The sequence below is a fragment of the Pteropus medius genome, unplaced genomic scaffold (genome assembly GCF_902729225.1).
Source record: "Pteropus medius unplaced genomic scaffold, Ma_sr-lr_union100, whole genome shotgun sequence".
In the NCBI taxonomy this organism is placed as follows: domain Eukaryota; kingdom Metazoa; phylum Chordata; class Mammalia; order Chiroptera; family Pteropodidae; genus Pteropus; species Pteropus medius.
The window spans coordinates 56,679,866-56,706,234 of record NW_024344378.1 but is presented as its reverse complement, the minus strand read 5'-3'; the positions used below and the strand labels follow the sequence as shown (position 1 = coordinate 56,706,234).

The window sequence follows — 26,369 nt, the reverse complement described above, 5'->3', positions numbered from 1 at the left end:
TAATTTATTGATGTTGCTTCTTTTCTATTTGTGCCCCACTCGTACACTACAGTGTATGAAGTGGAGTTATTTGGGGTGCACGTGTGTGTGCGTGTGTGAGCACATGCCCACATATATGGGAGTATTTGGAAAGTTTAAGGTTTAAAGTTGCCCTGGGGGTCAGTTAGGACTGCCTCCTATCCTCATGCCTGTCACTAACATGATCAGATGAAAGTAATGAAGTGCTTCAGACCTATAGCTCCAAGGCAGGTTATAGGACATGGTTGGTGTTGAGTCATCTCACTGCCTTTTTTACTCTAGATACTGAGCCTGGAAGTCCTGTGTTCACTGTTTTCTCTCTAAACAATGCTATCCCATGGGCAGGGCCTTTCCAGGTGCTTTGTGCAGGCAGTGGGGTTAGAAGGTGTGCAAGTGGGCCACATCCCTGAGGACAAAGCATATGTGTATTTGACTTTGACATCTACCCCTCCCAGTAGTTGAGTGCAGAGTGACATAGCTTTACTGTTGGGCTTAGAGGGCTTTGAGCAAAATCTAGGCTGCTGGCCATGTTTAGGTCTGGGCCCCAACTGCAGAGCTTTGTACTTGGAGAGAAGCCACCTCGAAGGCTATAAGGCAGTTTATACTGTAGATTCTTAGGAGAATAGATTCTTCCTCCCTCTTCCCTTTTCACTGAGTTTGTAATCCTGTTCTCCTTGTTCCCCAAGACCTCAGAGCGCCAGCCATGGCCTCTCTGGGTCATTTTCAGCGGCGCCAGAGTCTTAAGCAGATCACCAAGGTGAGCAGCTGTGTATGTCCCCAACTCCCCGAGCACAGGCATCTCCCTGCTTTCCCATGTCACAAATCAGAGACTCCTTTCCTGACAACTTCTGAGCCAAGGAACTCCTCCAGCTCTTGTCTCCAGAACTGAAAAGAAGATATTTTTCTTTCGATTCTATTCTCCAAAAAGTCAGGCTCATAAAGAAGGAATACAGATTATACACAGAAGCTCTTATCAGCTTGGTAAAGAATTACTACCTTCAGCTTTATTGCCTTAAAAAGAATTCAAATGCTTCCATCTTTTAAAAACAATTTAGATTGAAGAAAGGAATTAGATCCACATGCAGAAGCAGCTTGCCTGGTTTTGATGATTTGAAGGTGTTGCGATACTAACCTTAAATGCTGATGCTTTAATTGAGCAGCCAGGTAGTGTAGTTGTTCTCCCAGTATATGTCCTCCTGTAGGTCTGGATCTCTGGGACTGACAGCCACACATGAGGGCAGGCCTATGGAGCCTTACGTGACCCAGCAGTGCTAGGAGGGACTTTTATACCTCAAACAGTGCCTACCTTCAGCAGCACCTGATGCTGTGGATCCTCAGAGCCAGTCTTTGGATGCAGGCAGTGCCTTCTCAAGCTCCAGTATAAATGTGCAAATACCTGTGGGAAAGGGAAGAAAACATTTCTAATCAGTTTTGGACGTTGCTTGTATCGAAAAATCACTTGAAGCTGGAGCTGAACAGCAGAATGTATGAGAAATGGCTCAGTGTAGCCACCTGCCACCCAAGAGCTGTGTCCCTTGCCCTCTGGAGAACCACGTTGTAAGATTATTCACAGCCCACTGCAGAAGCTGGCGGCTGCTCTTGCCAAACCAGAGCAGGGTATAAATAAGCTAAGAAGTGACTTGTTCTTTTGCACATCTCAGTCCTCAAAAGGGATTGTGTGGTAGCATCCCTGTGGACAAAGGGCCAGGAATGCCTTTCTCCTTCATGAGACAAGATGGGATAGAGAAGCTGGCTCCCATCGCCTTCCATCAGGACACAGCCTGGGTGTCTGTGAGAGTGAGAACATGGAGGGCCTTATTTGGCTTCTGTGCCCTCCAGGTGGCAGGGAAATTTGGACCACTGGTTAAAATCCAAGTATTCATCAATTGATATCATTGGCACTGCCTGGCTTCACTTCTCGGAGTTGATCTCATTAAACAGATCGTGCCTGTGAGCAGACTCCATTTCATTTTTCTGCTGATATTAACGTTTCTCCATAAATTGTCCACATGCAGCATATTCTCACTTTTTATTACAGTAAATTGCACTTCCTGCACAGCTCTGGAACCTGTCTCTATTTCATCTGAAGGGTCCACAAATGATCTGTAATGAATCTTCATCCCCAGAGGCTGTGAGCTGGCACTTCTGCCCTCTGCACAAAGTAGGAAGGTGGTTTGGAAGAGCTATTTACCTCAAATTTGGTAAAAAGTTAGGACTAAGGCCAGGGAGTACCAGTGTGATTAGAAATTGTTCAGCTCTATCATATTTTTACATGTATTTTATCAATTATGCTCTCTTTTTTTCAATAGCAACATAATAGTTTTTTTGAGATCAAAGCCAGTGTCAAAAAAAAAATCTAATGACAAACACTCTCTCTAGTGTTACAGTAATATAATTTTAAATGCTATCAATCGAGCAACCTAGTCCAGAACTTACTATGTCATTAAGCAGGATATATGGGAACTTGTATCAGGAGGTTCAGCATTCAGCACAAACGAAGGAACAATTATATCCCCATAGAAGAGCTCTCAAATTTGATCATGTTTCCATCAGCTTCCAAAGTTCACAATATCTTGATTTATCCACCTTTAAAGTTAACTTTGTTTCATTCTCAGTTTCTCTCAGATATGTAGGAAAAAAGCGCCATTTTCAAATCCAGGCAGTACTTTGCATGTTGTGGTGTTAACTAAAAAGGAAGTGCAAACTGTGCAAAGTGAGGACACAGATCCCATATGTGTGGGTTTCTGTTAATACAGTACTATGCAAAGCAAGACTGCCTACATGTTAATATCCCTTTTCACTGTATGGAGCTTCCTATTTATGCCCCTGGCCTTCTTCCTCATGGTCAGCATCAGGGACATATGCAGAAGTGTGAATCCACTTGTCCATTCACTCCATAGACATCTTTTGAAGTGCACTATCTGCCAGGCCTGTGTCAGGCAAGGGGCTGTGTAGTACTTAGTCCAGGCCTTATCCTCAAGGAGCTCACCTCTTAGGGAGGGGCTAGAGGCTTCTCTCCATATACAGAAATCCATTGGCAACCAGAGTACACCTGACCCAGGAGTTCTGGGGGTTAGGGGGTGGTAGGAAACTCCATAATTCAGGACCCGACTATATAGAAGCCCCTAGGCTCCCCAAGTCCACTGTCCAGGCCTCACTACTATATGTATCACCTTTCAGCTCAGCTCTTGCTTTTGCATTAAACATCTACCAAAAACGTGGAGTATAAGTTTGTCTTCTGTCGATCCCCAAGTTGGCATGAAGCACTAGAAAATGGATTGCCTGGTTGCACTGACTTGCTGGGAGACTAAGGGCAAAATTTTCTGTCCGTAGGCTCAGATCAGTGGCTGTTGTGATGACTCAGTGAGGTGTCATGTACAGAGGGCTTAGCTCAGGGTCCAAATAGAGGAGGATCTGTTCAGTGCCAACGATTGCACCCAGCCTGAGCTAGCCCTCACCTCCAGCATTTTCCAGCCAGCACCTTCCCTGGGTTCCCAGCTGCCAAGCTCAGATCTTCCTCAGCAAAAGAGCCTTCTTTGCATCCCCCAGAGATGCGTTTGGAAGTTACACAGAGTTAACTCTGTCACACCTTCCTCAGATGGCCTAATTTAGCTAGGAGTGATTGCCTTGTCTCCACCATCCTCAAGTGACCAACTGCCAAACCCCCAAATATATATGTGTTTAGGTGGCTGCATTTCCTGCTTCCCCCAAGGATGAGGGCCCTGGCCTTCAAGGAAGATTCAGCAAAGCAATGGGTGAGATGGGAACAGATCATTCACACTTGGTCAGGAGGGGCTGTCTCCTGGGAAGGGCCTGGGAGAAAAAACTGGCAAAGAGACTCACATAGGGTCTAAGATTCCCCAATGGAATTTAGGAGTATGATGGCTCTAGAAGTAGGAGCCACAGACTTGCAGAGAATGTTAAGGCAGTTTTCCAGAAAGCAAGGCCCTAAGAGGCTCTGGAGACAAGGCTGGGGTAACAGAAGTAGCTGCGCTAAAATTTCCAGTACTTTTTTTACTAAGAAGGCAGCCCCTGGGAGGCCTGGAGTGGTTTAGTGATAACCACGGTTACTTTGTGATTCTGGCATAGCTTCTGAAACTATGGCCTCGTGGTGGTTGCTTTGCTGATTTCCTTGTAAATGGGCTCTTTGAATCAACCCTAGTCTGTAGCCAGATACTGCCCTTCCTTGAAAATGGGAGGGGGGAGGCGGCATTTTACTCCCTCATGCTTCAGAGGGGTGACATTGCACAGAGAGAATTGTTTCTAAATAGTGTGTTGTTGCACAGGCAGTAGTGGGTCTTTAAACTTAGCTCTATATCTGTCCTTGGGAAAATGCCAGGCCCTGGGCTCCACAGGGGGAATGTTCTGAAGTGTTAGAGTTGGGGTTTTAAAAAGATGCTAAGTGTCGACAAGGTTTCATTATCTCAGGCTCCCAGTGTTGGGGGGTGCCTAGATAAGTGGCCAACAATTAACACATACATAAATAATTGGTGGCATTTGCACTTTGTAAAATAAATCCTTAGCAATGTGGCTGGAAGGCTTCCATGTGAAGGTTTTTTTCCACTTCATTTACTATTCCTTTAGGCCAAGATCAAGTGAAACAGGCTCATACTAAAGAAATGCAACTGGAATAATGGTCTCAGGTTTATGAGAATAAGTTAACCTGAAGAAGGAAGGCACCACTGTTTGTAATGATGTTTTCTCAGTTATGAGAAAAAAGATCATTTTGTTCCCATTGTCAGGGACAAAAGGCTCATGTTTGCATTGATAGTTGTTCATACTTTTTGGAGATCAGTATGATGGAGGGAGATAGATGGACCTGAGTGCGAATCTAATCTCTGCCAAGTACTAGCTGGGGACCTGTGGAAAATACAACTCTAGATCTAGGTCTCAGTTTCCTGTCTGTGAAATGGGCATAAGAATGCTGCCTGGCTTGTTAGGACATTGAGATAAAGCGGGGTATGTGGGTTGTAAAGTGGAGGAGATTGTGTATTGAAGTACCTGGCTGGGTGCTTGATAAAGGCACGCCCCTGTTGCCTTTGGAAATAGCTCAGACTTGGTCCTGGTGAAAGGCTGAGAAAGCAGCGGAAGGGGACCAGGCGGAGAGCCTCCAATCCCTCAGAACCCCCATCTTCTCTGCTTCTGTGTAGGTGTCCTGATATTAGAACCGATCCTCACCTTCACGTAGCCATTGTTAGCCCCTGTGGTCCCATCCAGCCAAGCTGGCCCATATATTATTTCTGTCAGTGGGAAGGGCTTTCTGTCCAGAGCATATGGGAACCAGAAGTTGGGGCTTGGTCTGTATTTACTTCTCTATGGAAACCATGGGATCCGGGTGACTGGGTGGCCAGGACAGGATACGAATATTCTCTGGCCCCCAGTGGATCTGCAGGATGGCATGTTGGAGGCCTGCATCACTTATACTCCAGCTCTGTTGATGCCATTGGCCATGGGAAAAGTTTCAGATGGGGGTTGCTGTTCACAGACAGGGGGACACATTCCCTTCCAGATGTGGGAAGGGCAGCTGCCCTCTGCTTCCTTTAACAAGGGTCTACCTGTGTCAGTACACTTTTCTCTTAAGAGTATGGCCTTCAGTGCCTATTACTGCATTATTCTGAGGGTTGTCCCAGAACCATGGTGCCCAGCTGCAGGAGAGAAGCCCAGTTGCAAGAAACCAGCCTTTCTACTTGCTGAAGGCAAGTGATTGGAAGTCTACCCTGAGCAGGAAGCTGGTTCCACTCCCTGCCCACCCCATCCATGGGATAAAGGGGCTGCTCTTTATTTTGGGGTGGCTCAACACTTCTCTGCAGATGCCGATGGTTAAGTAGTCATAGATCCACATGTGGCAGAGGTGAGAGATGCCCTGCATTGTGCTGCCTTGAAAGGTCTATAGACTCTTGGAGGAGACAGTGTTAACCACACTTGCTGTGGGTGTACATTACTGGTCTTCTTGATATTGTTGGCTCCATGAAGGCAGGGACAAGGCTCCTGGCTCACACCCATATCCAGGAAAGTTAGGAGAGCTGCTGGTGTATAGCAAGCCTAGTTTGTTGAATGAATGAAGGAAAACATGACAGATTATGCACTTCTGCACATTCAAAAGAGATCACAGAATGCCAACCAGGTAGGAGACATCAGTAGAAAGAATGGAGAAGACTTTTGCATTAACCGATCATCAATAGTGAGCTACTTTCTGTGATAAAAGCTTTATGTGTAATTTCATTTAATTCTTACATTTAATTCTCCTGTCCCAAGGGTAAGAGGTGTTGTTCTCAGGTTGGGTTCCCAGAAGCAGATTTTGAGGTGAGAATTTCTGTGACAACGATTTATTAAAAAATGTTCCCAGGGGAATTAAAGAAAGACAGCAGGGGAGTGGGAACGTGGACCAGAGAAATGAAGGAAGCCAGGGAGGGTGTGAGATCAAGCGAAGCAGTTTTGGCTCATCCTACAGAGGGATTCTGAAAACAGCTGAGTTCACACGTGGAGCAGTACCCATCAGGAAACAGGACAACTGGAATTTGTATATGTGACACCCTCAGTGCTTGGCGAAGTATAAATTCCCAGGCATCGTGAGTGCTGAGCAGGGTTCTGGACGCCTGAGCCATGGGAGTCTGCCATTGGGAATGAGTGCACACAGGAGTGTGTTCAAAGATCCTGATGGGATTTGAAGGGGACATAGGCAGAACATCAATAGTGCTGTTGGCATTTGAACACCTTTTAGGCCTGGAACTGCTGCTCAGAGAGGTGGAATAGCTCACCCAGGAGCACTCAGCTAAGCAATGGGATTCGAATGTGCTTTGCGGGCCGGCCTCCTCCTTACCTTGCTCACTCTGAGATGAAAGGGAAGACTGGCCTCCACTTGCATCATGGTTGGGGAGAAAGAGGGTAAAGACAGCTCTTAGAAGGAGAATGAGTGGTGCTGAGAGGAACACTGCCCACTGGGCTGTGAGCATTTAGGGCTCTTCCCACAGAGCTGGCAGCTCTCCAGTAATTAGGAGGAGAGGGGCGTGTTCTTACTAAATCTGCAGTCGCTTTCCCTTCTCACCATCCATCTCAGCTTCTGTGTGAGTTGCATTCTCTGGAAAAGGCTGTAGCCAAGTGCTATTTATCTCCATGTGGAGAAAAGAGGCTTAACAAATTAGCTAATGCTTAATTGGTGAGGGAAAGTAGGACAGGAAAGTTGGCCAGTTGTCCTGTGGGGTTTTCTGATCAATTCTCTCCATCAGTATTCTCTATACATGAGTCTGAGATCAGGTGGGAAGACTCCTTAGAGTAGTCAGGGCTCCCACTCGCTCCTTGGGAAGTGCCTGCATTTGAGTTAGGTCCTCTGTGATGCTGGCTTCTGTGGAGACATGCAGAGGACTGTCCACATGCACAGGTGTACCCACACCTTCAGATTCAGAGAACTACACATTCTGGAGCAGGGTTCTCAGTCCTGGAGGCCAAGAGTCAGGATCGGAGCTGAAACAACACAGGATCTCAGGCACATCACCATTCCTAGTGAATTTAGGATTCCTAGGGTTTGGGCTCAGGGGTCTATATTTTTAAAAGCTCCCTTGGAAGTTCTTAGATTGTTGGGGAAGGTCATCAAGAAGATGTGACTGCTGGTTTGACCTGTGAACCGGACCTGGGCAATTAGAGGCTTCCCACTCCCTCCCCTATGCTTGGAATGTGTGTTCTGTTTGCCTCCCCGGTGCTAGAAGCTGCTCAAGGACATAGCCTTGAGCTAGAAATACAGCGTTGAGACTATTTGGACTGGGTACATGACCCAGTTAAGGCCTCTGCATAAACTTTGAAGATTCTGGCAAGCGGTGTAGAAAACTACTGTCTTGCTGGCACCCAAGACAAGCCTTGTAAGTAAGTCCTCTTCCTTATTAAACCTGCCATCTACCAATCTGGGGTGGTTTGCATTTTTCTTTGGTCTCTTCCTGCCCTCTGTGAATGGGGGCCAGTTTCAGATTACACCTAGGAAACTCCCAGCTAGGTTTGCAAAGCAACATATGTGCAGTAGACTTGAGAATTACTGCTGCAGAATGTCAGTACACAATAGAGTCTTACTCCTCACCCATGGTCAGCTTCCACATTGATACTTTAGCACCTTTCAGGGCACTGTTGTCTTTCTTCCACTCAGGCACTTCCCATGAGACCTTGCTATTCCTGAGGCAGTCCATTCCATCTTGAATGACTTGGAAAGTGTTCTATTACATAGAATTGATATCTGCCTCCCTGATTACTGGAGATCTTCATCCTAAATTAACTCTCAAAGGCTGGAAAGAGTAATTCCAATGTCTTGCACAAGACAGTTCTTCATGTGTTTAAAGACACTTATACTGTCCTAGCCTCTAAGCATCCCTAGTCACTTTAACTGGACTGGCCATTGGTTTACAGTTTCACTCCATGACTGATTCGTCTTCATTGTCCTTCATCAAGCAGGGTTGCCCAATAGTCAACCCTCAAGGGACAGAAGAGACCCATAGCCTCTTTCCTTTTCATGGGTCTTTACTCAACAAGGTTGCTTTCAAGTCTTATCTCCCTGGAAACCAAGTGTTGGACTTTAAAGAGCATCTCTTTAGATTCAGTTTAGTGTTCAGGCTTTATGACCTCCTCTCAACTCTGTATCATGTACGAATTTGGTGAGTGTGTCACCAACACCTCTACATGAGCATTCAGGTGTTAGGAATGGAGGCAAGCCGGAGCCCATCAGTGTGCTATAGGTTCTCTGACCATCTCCCTCTCCTGTCTTCTTTGCTGGGCCTCCAGGCTTCTGAAGTCATTCACAAAAGTCTGCATGTTGAGAGGGGAGAGGCACTGGGCAGGGTGGCCGTGACTTCACCCTGTGGGGCTCTCCCTTCTCTGCCTCTTCTGAGCATCTGAAGTCCTCTCTGCTTTTGTGGAGGGGGCCTGGTTTACTGAATTTGTAGAATGGGGAGGAAGGTGTCTTCAGGACATGGCCCCATGAGGTACCCAGGCCAGGCCAGACTCCTCTCCCCACTTGTCTTCATAGGGACTGGCGCCATCTTATTCATAGGCTGAAGAAGGAGTCTTCTGTGTCCTTCACCCCGATGTGGCCCAATCTTTGATGTTCTGTGGGATACTGTCTGTAAAGAAGTGGAATTCTAGAGCTGGCCTGGGTACTCCCCCAGGCTCTATTTCCACATGCTTGTTGTGTTGGCCAGTAAACTTGTCCATTGCTTGTGTGACATTAACAGTGCCATGACTTAGGTCTCATATATGGCTGGGTCACTGGGAGAGGCAGGCTCCATGTACCTCTATTCCTCATCTGTTAAAAAGAATGAATCAGATCTTTATATACTAATGAGAAGAGCTATTCTTGATATATACATAAATCAAAAATGACAGTTGTGTCCTCATGTGTATTTCATGATCCCATTTTAATAAAATAATCTGTCTGATATGTGTATGTATATATGTACCTGCAGAGATGAATAAACACTTCTGGGTGAGGACATCTCAAATGATCTCTGGGGGATGAGTTTGGAGGGATAATAGGGGTATTTTTACTACTTTTGCACATTTTTTTAATGGGGCAGGATTATGGAATGCTATTGAACATTTTTATTTTCCTTTATTTCTTCCAAATTAAAGGAGTAATAAAAATTACATTACAAAAATCACCCCCGTCCCTCAAAAAACAGGACTATAACCTGATAGCTCCCTGCCAGGTTCATAAATGGCCTGTCACAGTTCTTTGTGCTCAGCAAGTACTTGGCACATGCAAACTGCAAGTATTTTTACAGAATATGCTTGAAAACTATCATTTCCTTCTATTTCTTTCAACCTGTTGGCTTTCCAAATAAAGGTGGGGAAAAAACACTCATAAAACACATGAGAAACAGTATAAGTAACGATCCTATCTGCCTTGCCCTCCAACACTTCATTCATATATTCAACAGCATTCATTGAACACCTATTATGTGCTGGTTATAGGTTCTGGGACACAGCCGTGACCAAAACAGATTTGATCCCTGACCTTATGGAGACCCCAACTGAGTGGAGGAGATAGACAATAAGAAATATACTGACAACAATTCAGGCACAAAATGGCAAGTGCTATAAAGAAATAGAACAAAGCACTATAAGAGAGAATAAGAAGAATGGGGTCGCTGCCTAGGAGGTAGAGAGAGCCAGTTCTGTGTGTCCTATAGAACTGAAGGCAGCTCAGAGCCTTGGCTGTTAGCTATTATCTCGCTGGGTGTCATTCAGCATGTCTGGACAAGCTGCCATAAACTCTTCATTCCAGATTTCTGATCCTCTTGCCTCTGGGAATGATGAGACTCATCCCTATGTGCTCCTCCAGAAAGGAGTTTGCAAGCATTCTCTGGGAGGGGAGGGGTACCAGGGCCTGTGGCCCTGTGATGCCTGCAGGAACTGGAACTTCTAGCCTTGCTTGGGGCCAGTACCTGAGAGCTCTGAAGAACAACAGGAAATCAGATGTCTGTGTTCAAATGACTTGTCTTGTAGCTAAGGCAGCCAGAGCTGGCCCCAGGGGGACAGCACGTTTTGTGAGAAAAAAATTCTCCAAGAACAATGTTTATCAAACCCCGTCTCAACAATCATCCTGTGTGTCTGCCAGCTTCTGGCTTGCTTCTGTTCATGTTCATTTTCTTTTTCTCTCTGCAGGCTGTGGAGACCAATCTGGCTTCCAAGGACAGCCACTGGGTCTTTGTTAATGAGGTAAGAGCTCAAAATGGTGAGGAGGACGGCCTTCACTGAGCCCTCTCCCCCTTGGGAGAGCTTAGAATGATCCTTTCAGATCCAATTCTGACTTGGAGTGCTGGGGTGAATTCCAGGGCTCCACTGTGTCAAGACAGGAGGTCAGAGAATTGGACTTGACCTAAGATGATGCTCACCTGGAGCAGGTGGGGATCAGGGAGAGAATCTAGACCTGAGTCCACAAGGAAGTCAAAAGTCAAAAGAGAAATCATATCAGACATTCAATGTGTGTGCGGGGGGTGAGGGGAGGCAGCTAGTTGGGTCAGGGGCTACAGAGATTAGGGTAGGTTAGAAAATGGGGTGCAGAGGGGGTGGGGCAAAAGAAGGAGGAGGGGACAGAGGCTGCATTTCATGTGGGAGGTCGAAGGTGTGTATGTTATGGGACTGTGTGTTTGCGTTCATAAGAGCACATGTATGTGTGTGTGCATATGCGTGAGCATGTATGTATGAGAAGCCATGTGTGTGAGTGTGTATGGATATGTGTGTGCACAAGTATGTGTGCGAGAGTGTGTGTGCACATGTGAGTGTACAAGTGTGTGAGTACATATGTGTGTGCACAGCCCCCTATGCAGTTGGTGGGGGTGGGATCATTATAATCATTTAAAGGGGCTGAATGGAAAGTATATCCCATTGACTGGCCATCCCACTGGTTTGACCCCAGGAGGAATGGGAACACTATAAGGTTTCCTGATCTGCTCTTCACTAATTACAACCTGGCCTCTTCGATGCTACAGGCATTACATGGGAGTGGCCTGTAACCACTTGCCCTAGCTCTCCTGAAGATTCCCCTCTGCCAACACATCCATTCAGGAAGCACTGACCAGGACAGCCTGTGTGACCCTAGCAGGCTATTAGCAGAGCTGACTCTAGAAGATATCTCCTAGTACATGCTTTCATCAGGTCTGTGGCCTCAGCTGCTCCTAAATTTACTGATCAATTTCTAATGGCCTCATTCTAGAAGATGCAAGGTTTCTTATGTTGGTAATTTATTCCTTTATGATATGTATTTCTTCATTAGCTTAGTGCTAATATGGCTGAAATAGTTTTGGGTGGCCTATTTTAATAATTTTGCCAGTAGTATCAGATAGTAACTGCTTGCAAGGCCCACTTTCATGGTTTTCTTCCATAAATTCACATCTTATTATCTCCACATCTACACGGGTCACTTGGAGACATGTGCAGTAACTGTCCATTTACCTCAGGTTATAGACAGTTGTGCCGGTAGTTGGGAGAAGGCACATGACAGCCACCTCCCCCATTCTTTAGAGCCTGCAATGAGTCCTCCTTGGACCTTGGGAAGTTTCGATCCTGTGGGTTTTGCCAGCTTCTCTTCAAAGTCCTGTTTCCTTTGTTCCAGAGAAAGGGTGTATTCCATTTACCCCTTAAGGCAAATGTCTGCTGCTGGCTTTATTTTTTGGTGACTCTTGCAAGTTAGAGAGCCAGTGTTTCTCTATTTCCAGTCTTCAAAAGTGCTCTGTTTTTCTTTATAACCTGTTTCTTTTTCTCTTTCCTACATCTCCACTCACCTCCAGGGCCTTCTCTCTGTCCCTCTTGACCCTGTTCAGGGCTGGAGATCCCTTCAGACTGGCCAATGTGAGGTGCCCACAGAGCATTGCCGGAGCACTGGAACTCAGGGTTTACTTCGCATTATCAGGAGGAGTCAGGTGCGGGCACACTTGTCAGAGCCACACTGGAGCAGCCTCACCTAAGAGGATGGTTGTGCCCCATTCTAGTCAGCAGCATACCCTGGGCCAGTGTAAACATTCCTGGGCTGAGTGTGTCCTCCTCCAGAACAGACTTCCCTCTTTCTGAGTGTCATTGTCTATGGAGAATGAAGGGTAACAACCACCATTGCTTGATCATTATTGTATGCCAGGCACTTGTCAGGGCATTTCACATTTATTACCATCCTTAGTCCTTATCGACAACCCTGATGGCAGTTATTATCATCCCCATTTTATAGATGGGAAAAGAGAGCCTTGAGAGGTTAATCAAATGTTCAAGGTCATAGAGCTATTAAATGGTGCATTTGGTATTCTTTACAAAGACTGCCTGGCTCCAGAGCCCTTTGCACCAAATGACACCATCATGCACATGGCCTTAGCGAAGATCATTAACTCGTGGTCAGGATCTGATTCAGTAAGGCCAGTCAGTAGGGCTCAGGTAGGCACACCGACAGGGACAGTCATGGACACTCTGAAAGTAGGGCCTGTTGTACAGCTTTGACTCATAGACTCCGGCAACCCCAATGTGGGCTCTGGTTAATGATGGAGGAGTTTTTTATGTAGACTTATCCTTAGGAGCCAGCTATATTCAGAACAACTGTTTCCTGTCACAGCATGGCCCCATTGAAGACAAAACTCGTGTTACTCTTATGACAGTTTTTTTTTTTCCTGTTTATCACATGTGATGGCTAGGATAAAATTAAGTGGGGAAAAAGTCAAAGGCATACATTTGGTGGCTCCGATATGGTCTCCAGGATTCAGAGGCTACACTGCTTCCCATATTCCTACTTCCCGAACTGAACAAAGTTCAGTCTGTCACAGGAGCTCAGGTCTGTGCCTCTTCTCCTCACATCTTTCCTGAAGGAGGCCTGCAGTGTAGTACCCAGCTCCACCCCTGTCTCCCTCATTTCTCACAGACTCTCCTCCAGAGCCTGTATTTGACTTGCTTAATGTATTTTCCTGGATTCGAGATAAGCACTCAAGGGTGCATGTTTTTGTTTGCTTTCTTTATGCAATGATTTACCTAATATGTCTCCCCCACACCAGTGAACATTGGTGTTGTGTAGGACAGGCCTGTTTTGTTTGGAGAAGGGGTAATTGGATACAGAGAAAGGCTGGTGATTCTGCAAGCCTCACTGACAGTTTTTACAGGACTCTGGATTCCACTGTGGGGACACTGGCAAGCAGTTGTGCTTTTGGGTATAAACCGTATTTTCATTGATCGATTATGTTACATGTTAGCTTGGAGGAGGGTAGGAGATTCAAAAGAACTTCTGGGAAGCAAAATGATCCATTAGTCAAAGTGGCCACTAGACCATGCATCATTTGAGGACTTGGCTAGATCCAGATCTTCACCGAATCCTCAATGCTCTGTGAAAAGAGTAGATTCTTAAAAAGGTTTGGTTGAAGCCAAGTAGATGTACACAAGGTAGAGCAAGCTGCTTTGACGAGCACTTCCTAGTTTGCCTCCAAGAGAAAACAAAGACAACAATTAAGATCTGAGTCTAAAGGATAGAAGGGAGCACTCTGGGTCATTCATCAGACTCTGCCAGTTCAAGACCAGTCAGATCTAAATTTGGATGAGCTAAGTGCCTTCTGGAACCTCTTTATCAGCTGGGCTGGAGTGCTGCCCCTCCACGTGTGTGGCCTTCGGCAGAGCCCAGGTGAGCCAGTCATTTCCCTGGCCCAGTGACTCACAGGTGTGCTCGGGGCCAGGTGGAGTCTGGACACAGAGAAAAATGCCCACCCACAAGGCTCTTCGTCTAGGCAGAAGACATGCGTCTGATAGACTGGCCCCTTGAGAACTTTTTGGAGAAAATTCTTTAATGGAATATATATAAAACTGCCAGCTTCTTCTGGAACTAGCCATGATGCAGACATGAAGCTCTCTGTTGCTGAGCGATTTCCATTTCTAGTCTACTTCTTCCAGACATGGAACCAAAACACACTTTGATGGAAATAGTTTAAGATGCTTAACAAGTAATGCAGAAGCACGCACATAACCCATGTGCTTAAGTTTTCTCAGCAAGTGAAGCTCTGAGCTGTAATCTTCAGCTCAATAGGGGCCCAGGAAGAGGTTGGTTCTAATGAGACAGGAAGCACAGGTGGCAGTCCTTCAGCACCCATGCCTCGTTTCCAGCATACATTGATGACTCCATATCCCCCATTCATTCCAGATCTTGCCTCTGAGATCCAGACCCAGAGATCCAGATGCTTTCTTAACTCAGCTGCTTGGAAGTCTTATGACCATCTCTAGCTCAGTTCATCTCTATCTGAACCCATTATCCTATGCCTGACATGGTCCTTAATCAGTGTTCCAATGTCAGGGGCAGGGTCCTATCCTTCTGGTCACCTCCCTAGCCAATGGAGAAAAGACCACATCATGCACCTGCCTTAAGCCCACTCCAGGATGACCCTGACCACGTTTATTCTCACCCTTCTGCCCACTACCCCATGGCTCATCCCTGCAAGTGGATGGGTGACTTGCTGTTTCCTATATGTATTTTCCTCTCCTGGCTCTGGGCCTTTGCCAGGATTTCTCTTTATGCCTGGCATTCCCTTCCTTCATCTCTGATTGTCAAAGACTTACCTTTCCTGCAATGGTCTGGTAAACACCGCCTCTGCCCAAAGGTCTTCCTGGATTTCCTTTTTTAGAGTTATTCACTCTTCTTGCCCCAGCTCTGCTGTACTAGGGACTTGATGTATGTGCCTGATTTCCTGAACAACCTGTAAGCAAGGGCTGAACCTCCTTTCTCTCGGGTCCTGAGAGTCCCTAGCACAAGGGGCTCAGACACAGAAGAGGCGCTGGGTTAAGTGTCCAGCTACAGAGTCTACCTGTTGCTTCCTCACTTTGACACTGCTTATCTAATTGCCTGCATGTGGAGGAAGAGGCATTTATAACCATCCCAACCTTTCATGGACTCAGAAAGCTGAAATCCTGCTCCATGAACCACAGGTGTTAGCATCCCTCGTTCCATGGCACTGCCTTTTCCTGCACCTGCATTACAAGTCACAAGGGGTACAGGCTCTTCCTCTGAGGCACATGCATGCTCCCTTCGGCTCTGTACCAGGCCATTGGCGGTGGCAGAGCAGCCAGGGAGGAGATAGGAGAAGCACCAGCCAGGTTTCTTACAGCAGTCTCCAAATTGTGCTGGGAGAACACATGTTCTGCTAATTCGTAGATGCTTTGTGGAAAATGGATTCTGTGATCAAAGAGGGTAGATAACTTAAACAGCAAGAAACAGGTGTCTCATGCATGCTATGCCTTCTGAGTGTGAGGCAGTGCACACTGTCTGCCACATGCAGTTGTGTTTTCAACATACTCCTGTACCTTTGCTCACCTCCATGCTGGAATAGGTTGTTGGCAGTGTTGGACTGTCAGCGCCTATAAGGTAGAGTTGAAATTCCTCCATGTGATACATGAGGCTGTTCATGAGCTGACTTCAGAGCCCTCTTTGATCTCAGTTCCTGCCACCTCTTGTCATATGAGCTGCTCTGACTATCCTAAGAGATCTCTGCCACCCAAGCACATCCAATATCTGGACCTCTTCAGCTCCCTCTGCCCAGAATGCTCTTCTGGGGCCTCTTAGGCATTGAATACCAGACTGAAGAGGGCCTTAGGCCCCAGCATCCATTTTATCATTTGCACTAGTTTGCCGCCAACGAGTTATCCTTACAATTCTCCAGGTGCAGACCCTGACCTGCCCCAGAGGGGACTTCTGTCAACAGTCCAGAGATCAGTTGTTTCCATCATGCCTACCCACAATGTACATGTATAATGGGGGAATAGATATACTAAAGCATTAATTAAAGAAAACAAGAAAAAAAGACTGTGATATGAATGCCGAATCGAATAGCTTTAAGAAATCTCTTCTTGGGACACAGGAGAAAAAGAGAAAGGGAAAGATTTAATTTTTTTCTTTCTTTCATTTTGAAGATTTCAATTCTGTTTGGATATTAAGTCCCTATACCATTTACCATCTACGAATTTAATTTAGTAACACTCAAAACCAATTATGTTTCTTCTAATCTATTCACATGTCTATCTCCCCAACTTTACTGAGGAGTCCTTGAGGACAGGCATCATATCTTACCCACCTCTGTAGCTCTAGCTGAGAACCCCAAACAAAGAATAGGAGTTGCCATTTATCAGACATTAGGCGAAGCCAAGCACTTTTTTTGAGCATCACTTTCTTTATCTATTTTTTACTTAAAAAATTAACAGCTTTATTGAAGTTTAATTCACATACAATAAATGCACATAATAAAGTGTACAATTTGCATTTGACATGTGCATACTCATGAAACCATAACCATGGTGAAGTTAGTGAACATATCCATCATCCCAAAAGTGTCCTCATGTCCCTCAGCAATCCCACCCTCCCTGCCTGATCCTCCCCCACTCCTCTGTCAGTCTGTTTCTGCTACTAAAGATTATTTGTATTTTCTAGAGTTTTATATAAATGGAATCATACAGTATGTATTCTTTTTTTTCTATTTTGTTATGGCTACTTCCCTTCCAATAATTATTTTGAGATTCATGCATATTGCAATTTATTGCAATAGTCCTTTTTTTATTGATAAGGAATATTCAAATGTATGAGTACACCATATTTTGAATGGCCATTTATCATTGATAGGTATTTGAGTTGTTCTAGATTTTTGATGATTACGAATAAAGCTGCTATGAACATTCACGTGCAAGTTTTTGTATGGATATGTGTTTTCATTTTTCTTGGTGACATATTTATAGGTGGAATTGCTGGATCATATGGCAGATGTATGTTTAACTGTTTAAGAAACTTCCAAGTTCTATGAGAATTCTAGTTGATCTGAGGAGTTTTTAGTATTAGCCATTGTAGTGGTGTGTGATGGTGCCTCTTTATGATTTTAATTTTCATTTCCCTAATAAGGAATGATAGTCAGCGTACTTTCATGTGCTTATTTGCCATCTATATCTGTATCTATATCTTCTTTACAGGGGAAGTCGAGATAATTGTTTGAGACATTTATTTTTCTTTAGCACTATAAATGTTCCCTTAAGGGATTTAATGGCATCTCTCAACTTTTGATATATTGTGTTTTCATTGTTATTCAGTTCAAAATACTTTCTATATTACCTTTTGATTTCTTCTTTGACCCATAGATTGTTTAGAAGTGTGTTATTTAGTTCCCACATGTTTGGATATTTTTCAGGTGTCTTTCTCTTATTGATTTTTAATTTAGTTTCATTGTAGTTAGAGAACATAGTTTCTGTGACTTGAATTGTTTTAAATTTACTGTGACTTGTTTGATAGTCCAATATGTTATCTTTCTTATTAAATGTTTTATGTATATTTGAAAAGGATGTGTAATCTGTTGTGGTGTGGAATGTTCTATAAATGTCAATTAGGTCAATTTAATTGACACTGTTGTTTATGTCTTCTGTATCCTTGATGATTTTTTGTCTGTTTGTTCTATCAGTTATTGAGAGAAATGTATCAAAGTATTCAACTTTAATTGTGGGCTTGCCTTGCAGTTTTTCCTTGCAGTTTTATCAGTTGTTGCTTAATGTATTTTGAAGCTTTGTTATAAGAGACATAAATATTTAGGATTTTTATGTCCTATTGATTAATTGATCTGTTATCATTATGAAACAACCTTATTTATCCCTCTGCTCCGAAATGTTCTCTGCTCTGAAATACACTTTATCTGATATTACTGTAACTATTACAGATTTGTTTTGACTAGTGTTTACATAATATTTTTTCCATTTTTTAACTTTTAACTGACTTATTTCTTTATGTTTAAAGTATGTTTCTTGAAAGCCTTTTGTACTTGGATCTAGCTATTTTATCAATTCTAATACATTTACTTTGAGTATTGATATTGTTAGTAGAGGGTGGAGTCATGGAAGTCAAGTGAAGGAATCATTTCAAACAGAAGGGAGAGATTGTTGATGGCATGTGCTGCTGCCATGAGGATGTGATCAACTAGAGGATGAATGTTGGGAAAGGGTTGGAGGACCAAGTCTCCAGGTACTTCAACTTATATTATTCCATTTTACAAAGAGACAGAGGCTCAGAGAGATGAATTGACTTTTCAATGTTACTTAATCAGTAAGTGGCAGAATCAGGATTTGAACTTAGGTGTAAGTGACTCCAAATTTAAGAAATATATACTTTATGCTACACTGCCCCTGTACTACCTGCTCCCATCACACTCAGAACTAACTAAATGCTAAATATATGAGTGAATCCCAGCAATATTTGGAATTTTTCATAATTGAAAGTAATAATAAAGTTCTCATTGCAGAAAATCAGTATAAAACTTTCATTTTTTTAAATTTGATCTCTTTCTTTTATGTTATTTTAGCCCATTTTTAAAATCTCCTATTGAAATTGTTAAGAAACCTGTAAAAGCCCACACAAATAAGCTAATACCTATCACATGAGTAGTATCTGAAAGGAACAAACCATATTTACTAGAAATGTACTTTCACTTTGTTAATCAGGATATATCTATATTCCTTTTTCAACCTGAAAGGAATCTATGAGATTTAACATTTATAGTTATAGATATATGAGGAAATTATTGTTCTGTAATATTATTCTTCATTCTTTTTCAAAGCTCCTTGGGGAGGGTACTAGTTGCTGTGCAGATAGTAGGCTTGGGGAACAGTAACTGCAAAAGTAGCGATGTACCTCTGTTTTAAACTAGTCTTTGGGAACACACCATGGATATGATTTAACTCCAGTGCTTGCCACTTCTATGACTTTGGGCAAGTTATTTTACTTCTTTCCTTGAACCTTATTTTCTCATCTGCCTAATAGGGTTCATGATATTCACCTCATAGGAACGTTGTGAAGATTAGATAAATGAGAAAACTCATCAGAAGTTACACAGTACGAGGTCTGGTTTATAGCAAGCTCCTATTATTAACAAATAACTAATGTCCTGTGAGAAAGTTCATTTCTGGAACTTAATCAGGGACATCCAGATTTAAGGAATTAATAACAGGTCAGTGCATATCTTTACGAAGTGTGTAGTGGGGATGGGAACATGGCTTGATTCATCGCCAGGATGAACCTGAATTGCAGCATTTATAACTGTGTTTCAGGCTTGCTTGGTCCCTAGTTCACCCTATCTCTACCTTTCAAACTCATGCATACTTTAAGACTCAGCTCAAATTACTGTTCCCCCACTTTGCAACGTCTATTGATTTCTTCCATGACCTTCCTCCCAACATACCAGAGAACTGAGGCTATAATTCTTCAGTGGTCCTTAACTTCTTCCTCCATGTCTTGTCTCCATACTAGAATTTATAGCTCTTAACAATCAATCATTTATTCATCACACATTACCAAACACCTGTGAGACATTGGGGATTCTCAGGAGAATCCGAGAGATGTGTTTCTCATCCTCAGAGAGCTGATGGTGAGATCATGACTGAGAAACATGTGTACCTGGATCACTAAACTACAGCTATCAAGGGTTGTAGGAGCTACTCCAGGTCCTCTGTAGTTTGCAATCAACTTCAAACTCCCTGAAGACAGACAGCTCAGACAGACCCTACCACTGCTGTGGAATTAGACTCCCTGTTTTAGACATGAGTCAATTGTTCCCAACAAGTGTATTGTCATTTTGCAGAGTTTTGACAGAGAATGGTTAGAAAAGGGAATGCTGACACTTAGGGAGTTTTAAAAATAGCTTTAATTACCACGTGCAGCAAATGTGTCTGAATACTAAAGGTTAATGTCTCTACCTTTCTGCATTCCTATCCATTGCTCTTCCCACAAATGGATTGTGATGGATTCAGATAACTCGCTGCTTGTGCCAGAAAGACCCCATTATCTGTGCTTTCTACCCTGTTATTACACCTCCATTGCCAGGCTGGATAATCATCATGCACTGCATGGAAAGGTGAGAAGCAAGTAAGCACACATGCACACACACACGCGCACATGCATGTGCATACACACACGCACACACATGCACACACACACACGCACACGCAGCATGGGGGAGAGCAGACCCCTCGTGGTGCCCCCAAGGAGTATTCTTTTTAAAGCTGGAATGTGGAAGCAGAAATGGAGGCAGGAGACAGTTCAAGCCACCAGAACTTCTTGTGAAATGTCTTAGATCATTTTTAAGGGCTCATAGAAACAGTGGCTTCAACTTGGTTCTCTTTTTCATCCTCTCAAACCAGAAGATGTCATGTGCACTGGGGCAGTCTGTCTCTTAGAGCTGGTTGAAAAATCCCAAATGAATACCGTGCAGTTTCAGAAAATGGGGTGAGGAAACCCTTCACATGTCAGTGATCAGAACTAGGATGCAGTTTCCTGCAGCCCTGGAGACTGGCTTGTTGGCTGCTGAGGCGATAAGGAGCTGCAGAGCTGATAAGGAGCTGCTGAGCCAGATGCTGTCACCATCATACCTAGCATTCTTCCTCACCAGGTACAGAGAGAGGCTCCTGGTGAAGAACTGCTAAAGAGTCTACCTTGTGAGGCCAGTAGGGTCTGAATGGCCTCCTTAACTATCCTCAGATTTCTGCTCGTTTGATATGGGCATTACAAGAACAGCGACCCCACGTGGTTGCTCTCTGAAGCAAGGAAACTCACATTGTTGAGTGTTGACTATATGCCAGGTCCTGCATTACATGCTTTATAGACATTATTCAAAGCAAATTAAATCTGCCTGTGGAATTTCATTTAAAAGGACGCTAAGAAATTCAGTCCCAGTTATTACAGGATCACTGTCTCCTTGCCCTCATGAAGGCTGTGCAAAAGTCCCTGAGTTTTACATTGTGCTCAAGGTCAATCAGAGAGATCTCTAGATACTCTGGAAGTTTCAACTCACTTTTGGCCTCAAGCTTGGGCATGGTGATTTTTTTTTTAAGAGACCACATACTTGAGGCCCAGGATTTCCAAATGACCACCAGCCAGTCCTTTCTGATATTGCACCCTGGGACTAATGTGTATCAGGGGAGGGGACAAACCTGTAAGCTGCTCTTCTGTCTCCTCTCCATCCCTATTGGAAACTTCCTGGCTCAGGCCACTGTGACTGCCTTCATTCTCAGCCTCAGAAGCTTCCCAGCCAACCATCATTGTCAGTTCACCTATTTCTTTCTCCAAGATGAAAGAAAATATCTTGGTAGAAAGAAGAATACAAACTTTCTAGAGCATAAAGTATTGTTTACCTCTGTGCAGGTGTGTGCGGGAGCTCATGGTGGAGTGAGAGGGACAGGGATAGAAGGAGAGCAGAGTAAAATTGCTCTAATTCTTTCTAATTCTTCTATAATAGTAAAACAAAATAAAAATGAATATACTAATGAATTATCCTTTCAAACAGCCTTAGGTATGTCATTTATTTTGCCAAATTAAGGTTTTCTTGTTATGTTCAGTTTTATGTCCAATTGTTTTCAATTAATAATATATCATGAACATTTTATCATGTCAGCAAATAGTATTTGAGATAATTTAATGGCTTTACAGTAGTCTGTTGCTTGGAAGAATCACAATTTATGCAAATCTCAATTTTTAGAAACTTAGATTGGTTAAAGCTACTTTTAATAATACTGCAATCCTACCTAGTTCTCTGATGTCTCTCTAATTCCTTATGATGGTAGAAAAATTGTCTCTAAGTATGGAAACTCATAAAGAGCCTGAGCCTGTGCCTGTTCTTATCCCACTCTTGTGTCTTGTGAATATGAATATAATCAACATTTTTCATTTTTACCAATATAGGTGAAAAAAGGCTCACTGCATTGTTTTAATTTGTATTTCTTTGCTTATTAGCCAAATCAAATATTTTGGACATTTATTTTTCAATCATGGCTATTTTTAATTTTGTGATTTAGTTGCTCAGGCTCTTCATATAGATATATTAGTCCTTCATTATATGGCTCTCTTTTTACAACCTTTTGAGAGAAGTGTTATTAACACTAGAGTACAGACAATGAAATTGAGGTTCAGATAAGGTCTGTGGTATCACACCTATATGAAGACAAGTTGGAATTTTAACTTCAAGTTGGTCTCATTCTGAAGCCCGTGTTATCTCCATGTAGTACTGCCTTTGAATTAGCCCAGTCCTGCTTTGGTGGGAGACATATGTTGATTTATGTCTTTTGAGGGTCAGCATTTCTACACCAAGCCAAGTAAATCTTCCGATTATTATATTGGATTAGGCCATTTTCAATTCTGAATCAAAGCTTGGTTTTGCAACTTAAAGTGACATAAATTTCCTATTAACCTTAACTAACAGAAAAGTCACTAAATTGTTATAATTTTCATTCAATAGAAGGGAATGAGAAGGGTCAAAGGGCCAATGGAAAACAACATAAAGTAACTTTTATCATTAAACCCAAGGAATCCTGCTTGTTCAGGCCCTTGCTCTGTTTTGTGGGAGACTTCAATGGTCCTAAAGAAAGCCTCTACAAGGAGACTTGCAACGAGGCAGCAGGCACCCTCCTTACTCTTACGAGGAGTAGAAGCACCTTCATGAAATGTTCTTCTCATTCTCCTGAAAGAAATATTCCCCACTAAATACTCTTTCCCTCAATTTTGACTCTTTGGACTTATTCTATGATCCTTTTGGGTGAGAATTTTCAGAGTCGAGAAATTGATTCTCAATCATTTCCCTTGGCTAGTTGCAAGTGTGCCAGGCACTTCATTATGGAATTTCATGTCATTAAAGTTTGGTCCTCCAAGGTAAATTCCAATTTAGCATAATGGTTCAGCTCAATATAAAATGTTTCCTCCGCCAAAGATTGGTTTCAGGAAAATGGGCTCTATTATCCATTTGGTTTTTGTACTTCAGCTCACACCACGCATCCCTGTAAGGGATGAAAAGTAGTCATAGCAGTGAGCCACTAGGACTGGGAAGTGCAGTGACAATTTGGGGATGAAATTATGAACAGACATCTAATAACTGGGCAAAGGCTTGGACTATAAGGTGGTAATAGGTGAGAAAAGGCGCAAGAAGATTGCTGCATCTGCTACTACAAGAACTTTGGCTTTTATTCTGAGTGAGCTGAGGAGCCACTGGAGCATTTTGAGTTGAGGAGTGATATGATTTGAATTATATTTTAGAACGACTTCTGTGTTGAAAACACACTGTGGCGGTTGCAGTGAGAAAGGGCAGAAAAAAGTCGGAAAGTTAAAAAATTAGGGCCTTTAATTAGAGATGATAGTAGTTTGGACTGGGGATGGTGGGATGTGCTTAAATTTTGATATTTTGAAGGTAGTGCTGACAGACATTGCTCGCTAAACTGCTGTACAGAGAGGGCAAATGGCTAGCGCAAGGGCAAGAACCTAGCGGGCTTGTAAAGCAGGGGAAAGGAGACAGAGGTTTTATGGTGTGCATGAAGTGTGGTATTTTATGTAAGGTGCTCTGAATTTGAAACTAGGCAATCTAGCTCTAGTGCCTACACAGTCTAGAGCTTTTAATTTCATTATTTTTTGAACTTTTTGAAGTATAACTGATATTAAAAAATCTGCACACTTTAATGCATTAAAATTTGGAGTTTTTACATATACACTTCTGAAATTATCACCACAGTCATGATAATGCACATTTGTTTTCTCATGTCCCCGTTTAACTAATTTATTCTTTTACCTAATCCCAGGCAACCTCTGATCTGTTTTCTGTCACTATAGATTACTTTGCATTTCTAGAATTTTATATCAGTGGAATCGCACAGTACACACAACTTTTTTGTCTAGGTTATTTCAGTCAGGGTAATGATTTTGAGATTCATTCGTTTTGTTGTGTTCGTTGATGGTTAATTTTTGTATATGGTATGAGATAAGGGTTAGGTTAATTTTTATTTTATTTTATTTTGGAACATGGATATTTAATTATTCCAGCACTGCTTGCTGAAAATAGTATCCTTTCCCCTTTGGATCCTTTGCTGAAAATCAATTGGCCTAATCCAAAACTCTCTATTCTGTTTTATTGTCCTATATGTCTATCTTCTCACCAGTGCCACACTGTATAATTGTAGCTTTTTAGTTGGTTTTGAAATCAAATCAAGTAAGTTCTCCACCTTTTTCTCATTTAAAAATTTACTTTTACTCTTCTAGGTCTTTCACACTGTCACAGGACTGAGACTAGGGTGCAGCAAGTGAGGCATCAAAGTCACAAAATTTAAGGAGAAACTTACAAGTGCCTCACCCTAGTTCTGGCCCTGCGTTTTCATATAAGTTTCTAGAACAAGGCTAGTAGGATTTTAATTTCAATTGTGTTCAACCTAGAGATAATTTGAGGCAGAAATGAGATCTTCACAATATTGAGTCTTCTTATCTATGAACAAGATATATATTTTCATTTATTTATATCTTCCTTAATTATTTTTAGCAATATTTTGCAGTGTTAAGTGTACTTGCCTTGTAAATGGTATTGTTTTCTAAATTTAAATTTGCAGTTGATTGTTGTTAGAGTGTAGAAAATACAATTAATTTCTGGATATTGACCTTGTATCCCACGACCTTGCTAAACTTACTTATTAGTTCTAGTGGCTTTCTTTTGCAGATTTCCTGACATTTTCCATATAGACAATCATGTCCTCTGTGAATAAAGAGAGTTATACTTCTTTCTTTCCAATCCGAATCTCCTTTATTCTTTTCTTGCCCTATTGCACTGACTTGAACCTCTAATACAATGTTGAGTAAAAGTAGTAAAAATTGACATTTTTGCCTTATTCCTGATCTTAGGAGAAATTATTCAGCTTTTCACTGTTGTGATATTAGATGCAGGTTGATCATAGGTCCTCTTAATCGGGTTGAAGAAGTTTTCTTTTATTACTGGTTTGCTGAGGGTTTTTAACATAATCGAAACTTAGATTTTGTCAAATGCTTTTTATGCATCTGTTGAGGTAATCACATGGTTTTTCTTTTTTTATTCTACTAATATAGAGAACTAAATTTATTCATTTTCAAAAATGAAACCAACCTTACAGCCCTGGGATAAACCTTACTTGATCATGATATTTTTGTTCTTTTTGAATCGTTGGATTTAAACAGCTAAAGTATTTTAGCTAAAATGTTAGCTAAGATATTTTAAAGAAGTTTCGTATCTGTGTTCATGGTGGATAATTAGTCTGTAGTTTTTTTTATCTTGTCTGGTTTTGTTATCAGGATAGTGCTGGCCTCCTGTAATAAGTAGTGATATGTTTCTTTCTCTTCAGTTTTCTGAAAGAATCTGTGTAAAATTGATATTATATATTTCTTAAACATATGTAAAATTTATAAGTGAAGATATTTGGACATGGAAGGATCGTCCTCCCCATGGGAAGATTTTAAAGAACAACTTTAATTATTTTTAGTAGATATAAGTATATTTAGGTTATCTATTTCTTTCTGAGTGAGCTTTTTTTAAATAGTTTGTGCCTTTCAAGGAAGTTGTCCTTTTCATCTAAGTTTCTTGTAGTTCAAGTCTACTTGTGATAAATTATCCACTTTTTATTTTCATTCTTTAAAGATATCATTTCAGTGACTTCTGGTTTGTCTTGTTTCTGATGAGAAGCAGCTGTCATTCTTACTTTAGTTTTCTCCGTATAAGTCTTTGTTTCCTCTAGTTGCTTTTAAGAACTTTTTTTTCTCTGATTAGTGCTTGGGTGTGGATTTCATCAAAGTTAGAAAACGCTTAGCTATTACTTCTTCCAATATATTTTTTTCTTCTCTTTTTTCTCTGTTCTCCTGCATGGACTTAAATGACATTTATATTAGGTCGCTTAAAGTTGTTCTGCTGCTGTCTAATATTCTGTCGAATTTTTTCTAATCTTTTTTTTTCTTACTATGATTTATTTTAGAGATTTTTGTTTCATACTTTCAAGTTCATTCATTTTTCTTTTATAGTGTCTAATCTGATGTTGAATTCATTTGGAGTACTTTTTTCATCTTATGCATTACATCT

General features: G+C 42.2%; 1 protein-coding gene across 2 annotated transcripts in view; it reads left to right on the top strand.

Annotated features, from left to right (window-relative positions):
- GRID1 (glutamate ionotropic receptor delta type subunit 1) overlaps positions 1-26,369 on the top strand; it is a 664,127-nt gene that overhangs the window by 392,300 nt on the left and 245,458 nt on the right. For both annotated transcript variants that reach the window (XM_039872286.1, XM_039872287.1), the window contains exon 5: positions 10,660-10,713. In XM_039872286.1, coding sequence (XP_039728220.1) covers positions 10,660-10,713 — 54 coding nt within the window. The remainder of the gene's footprint in view (positions 1-10,659; positions 10,714-26,369) is intronic.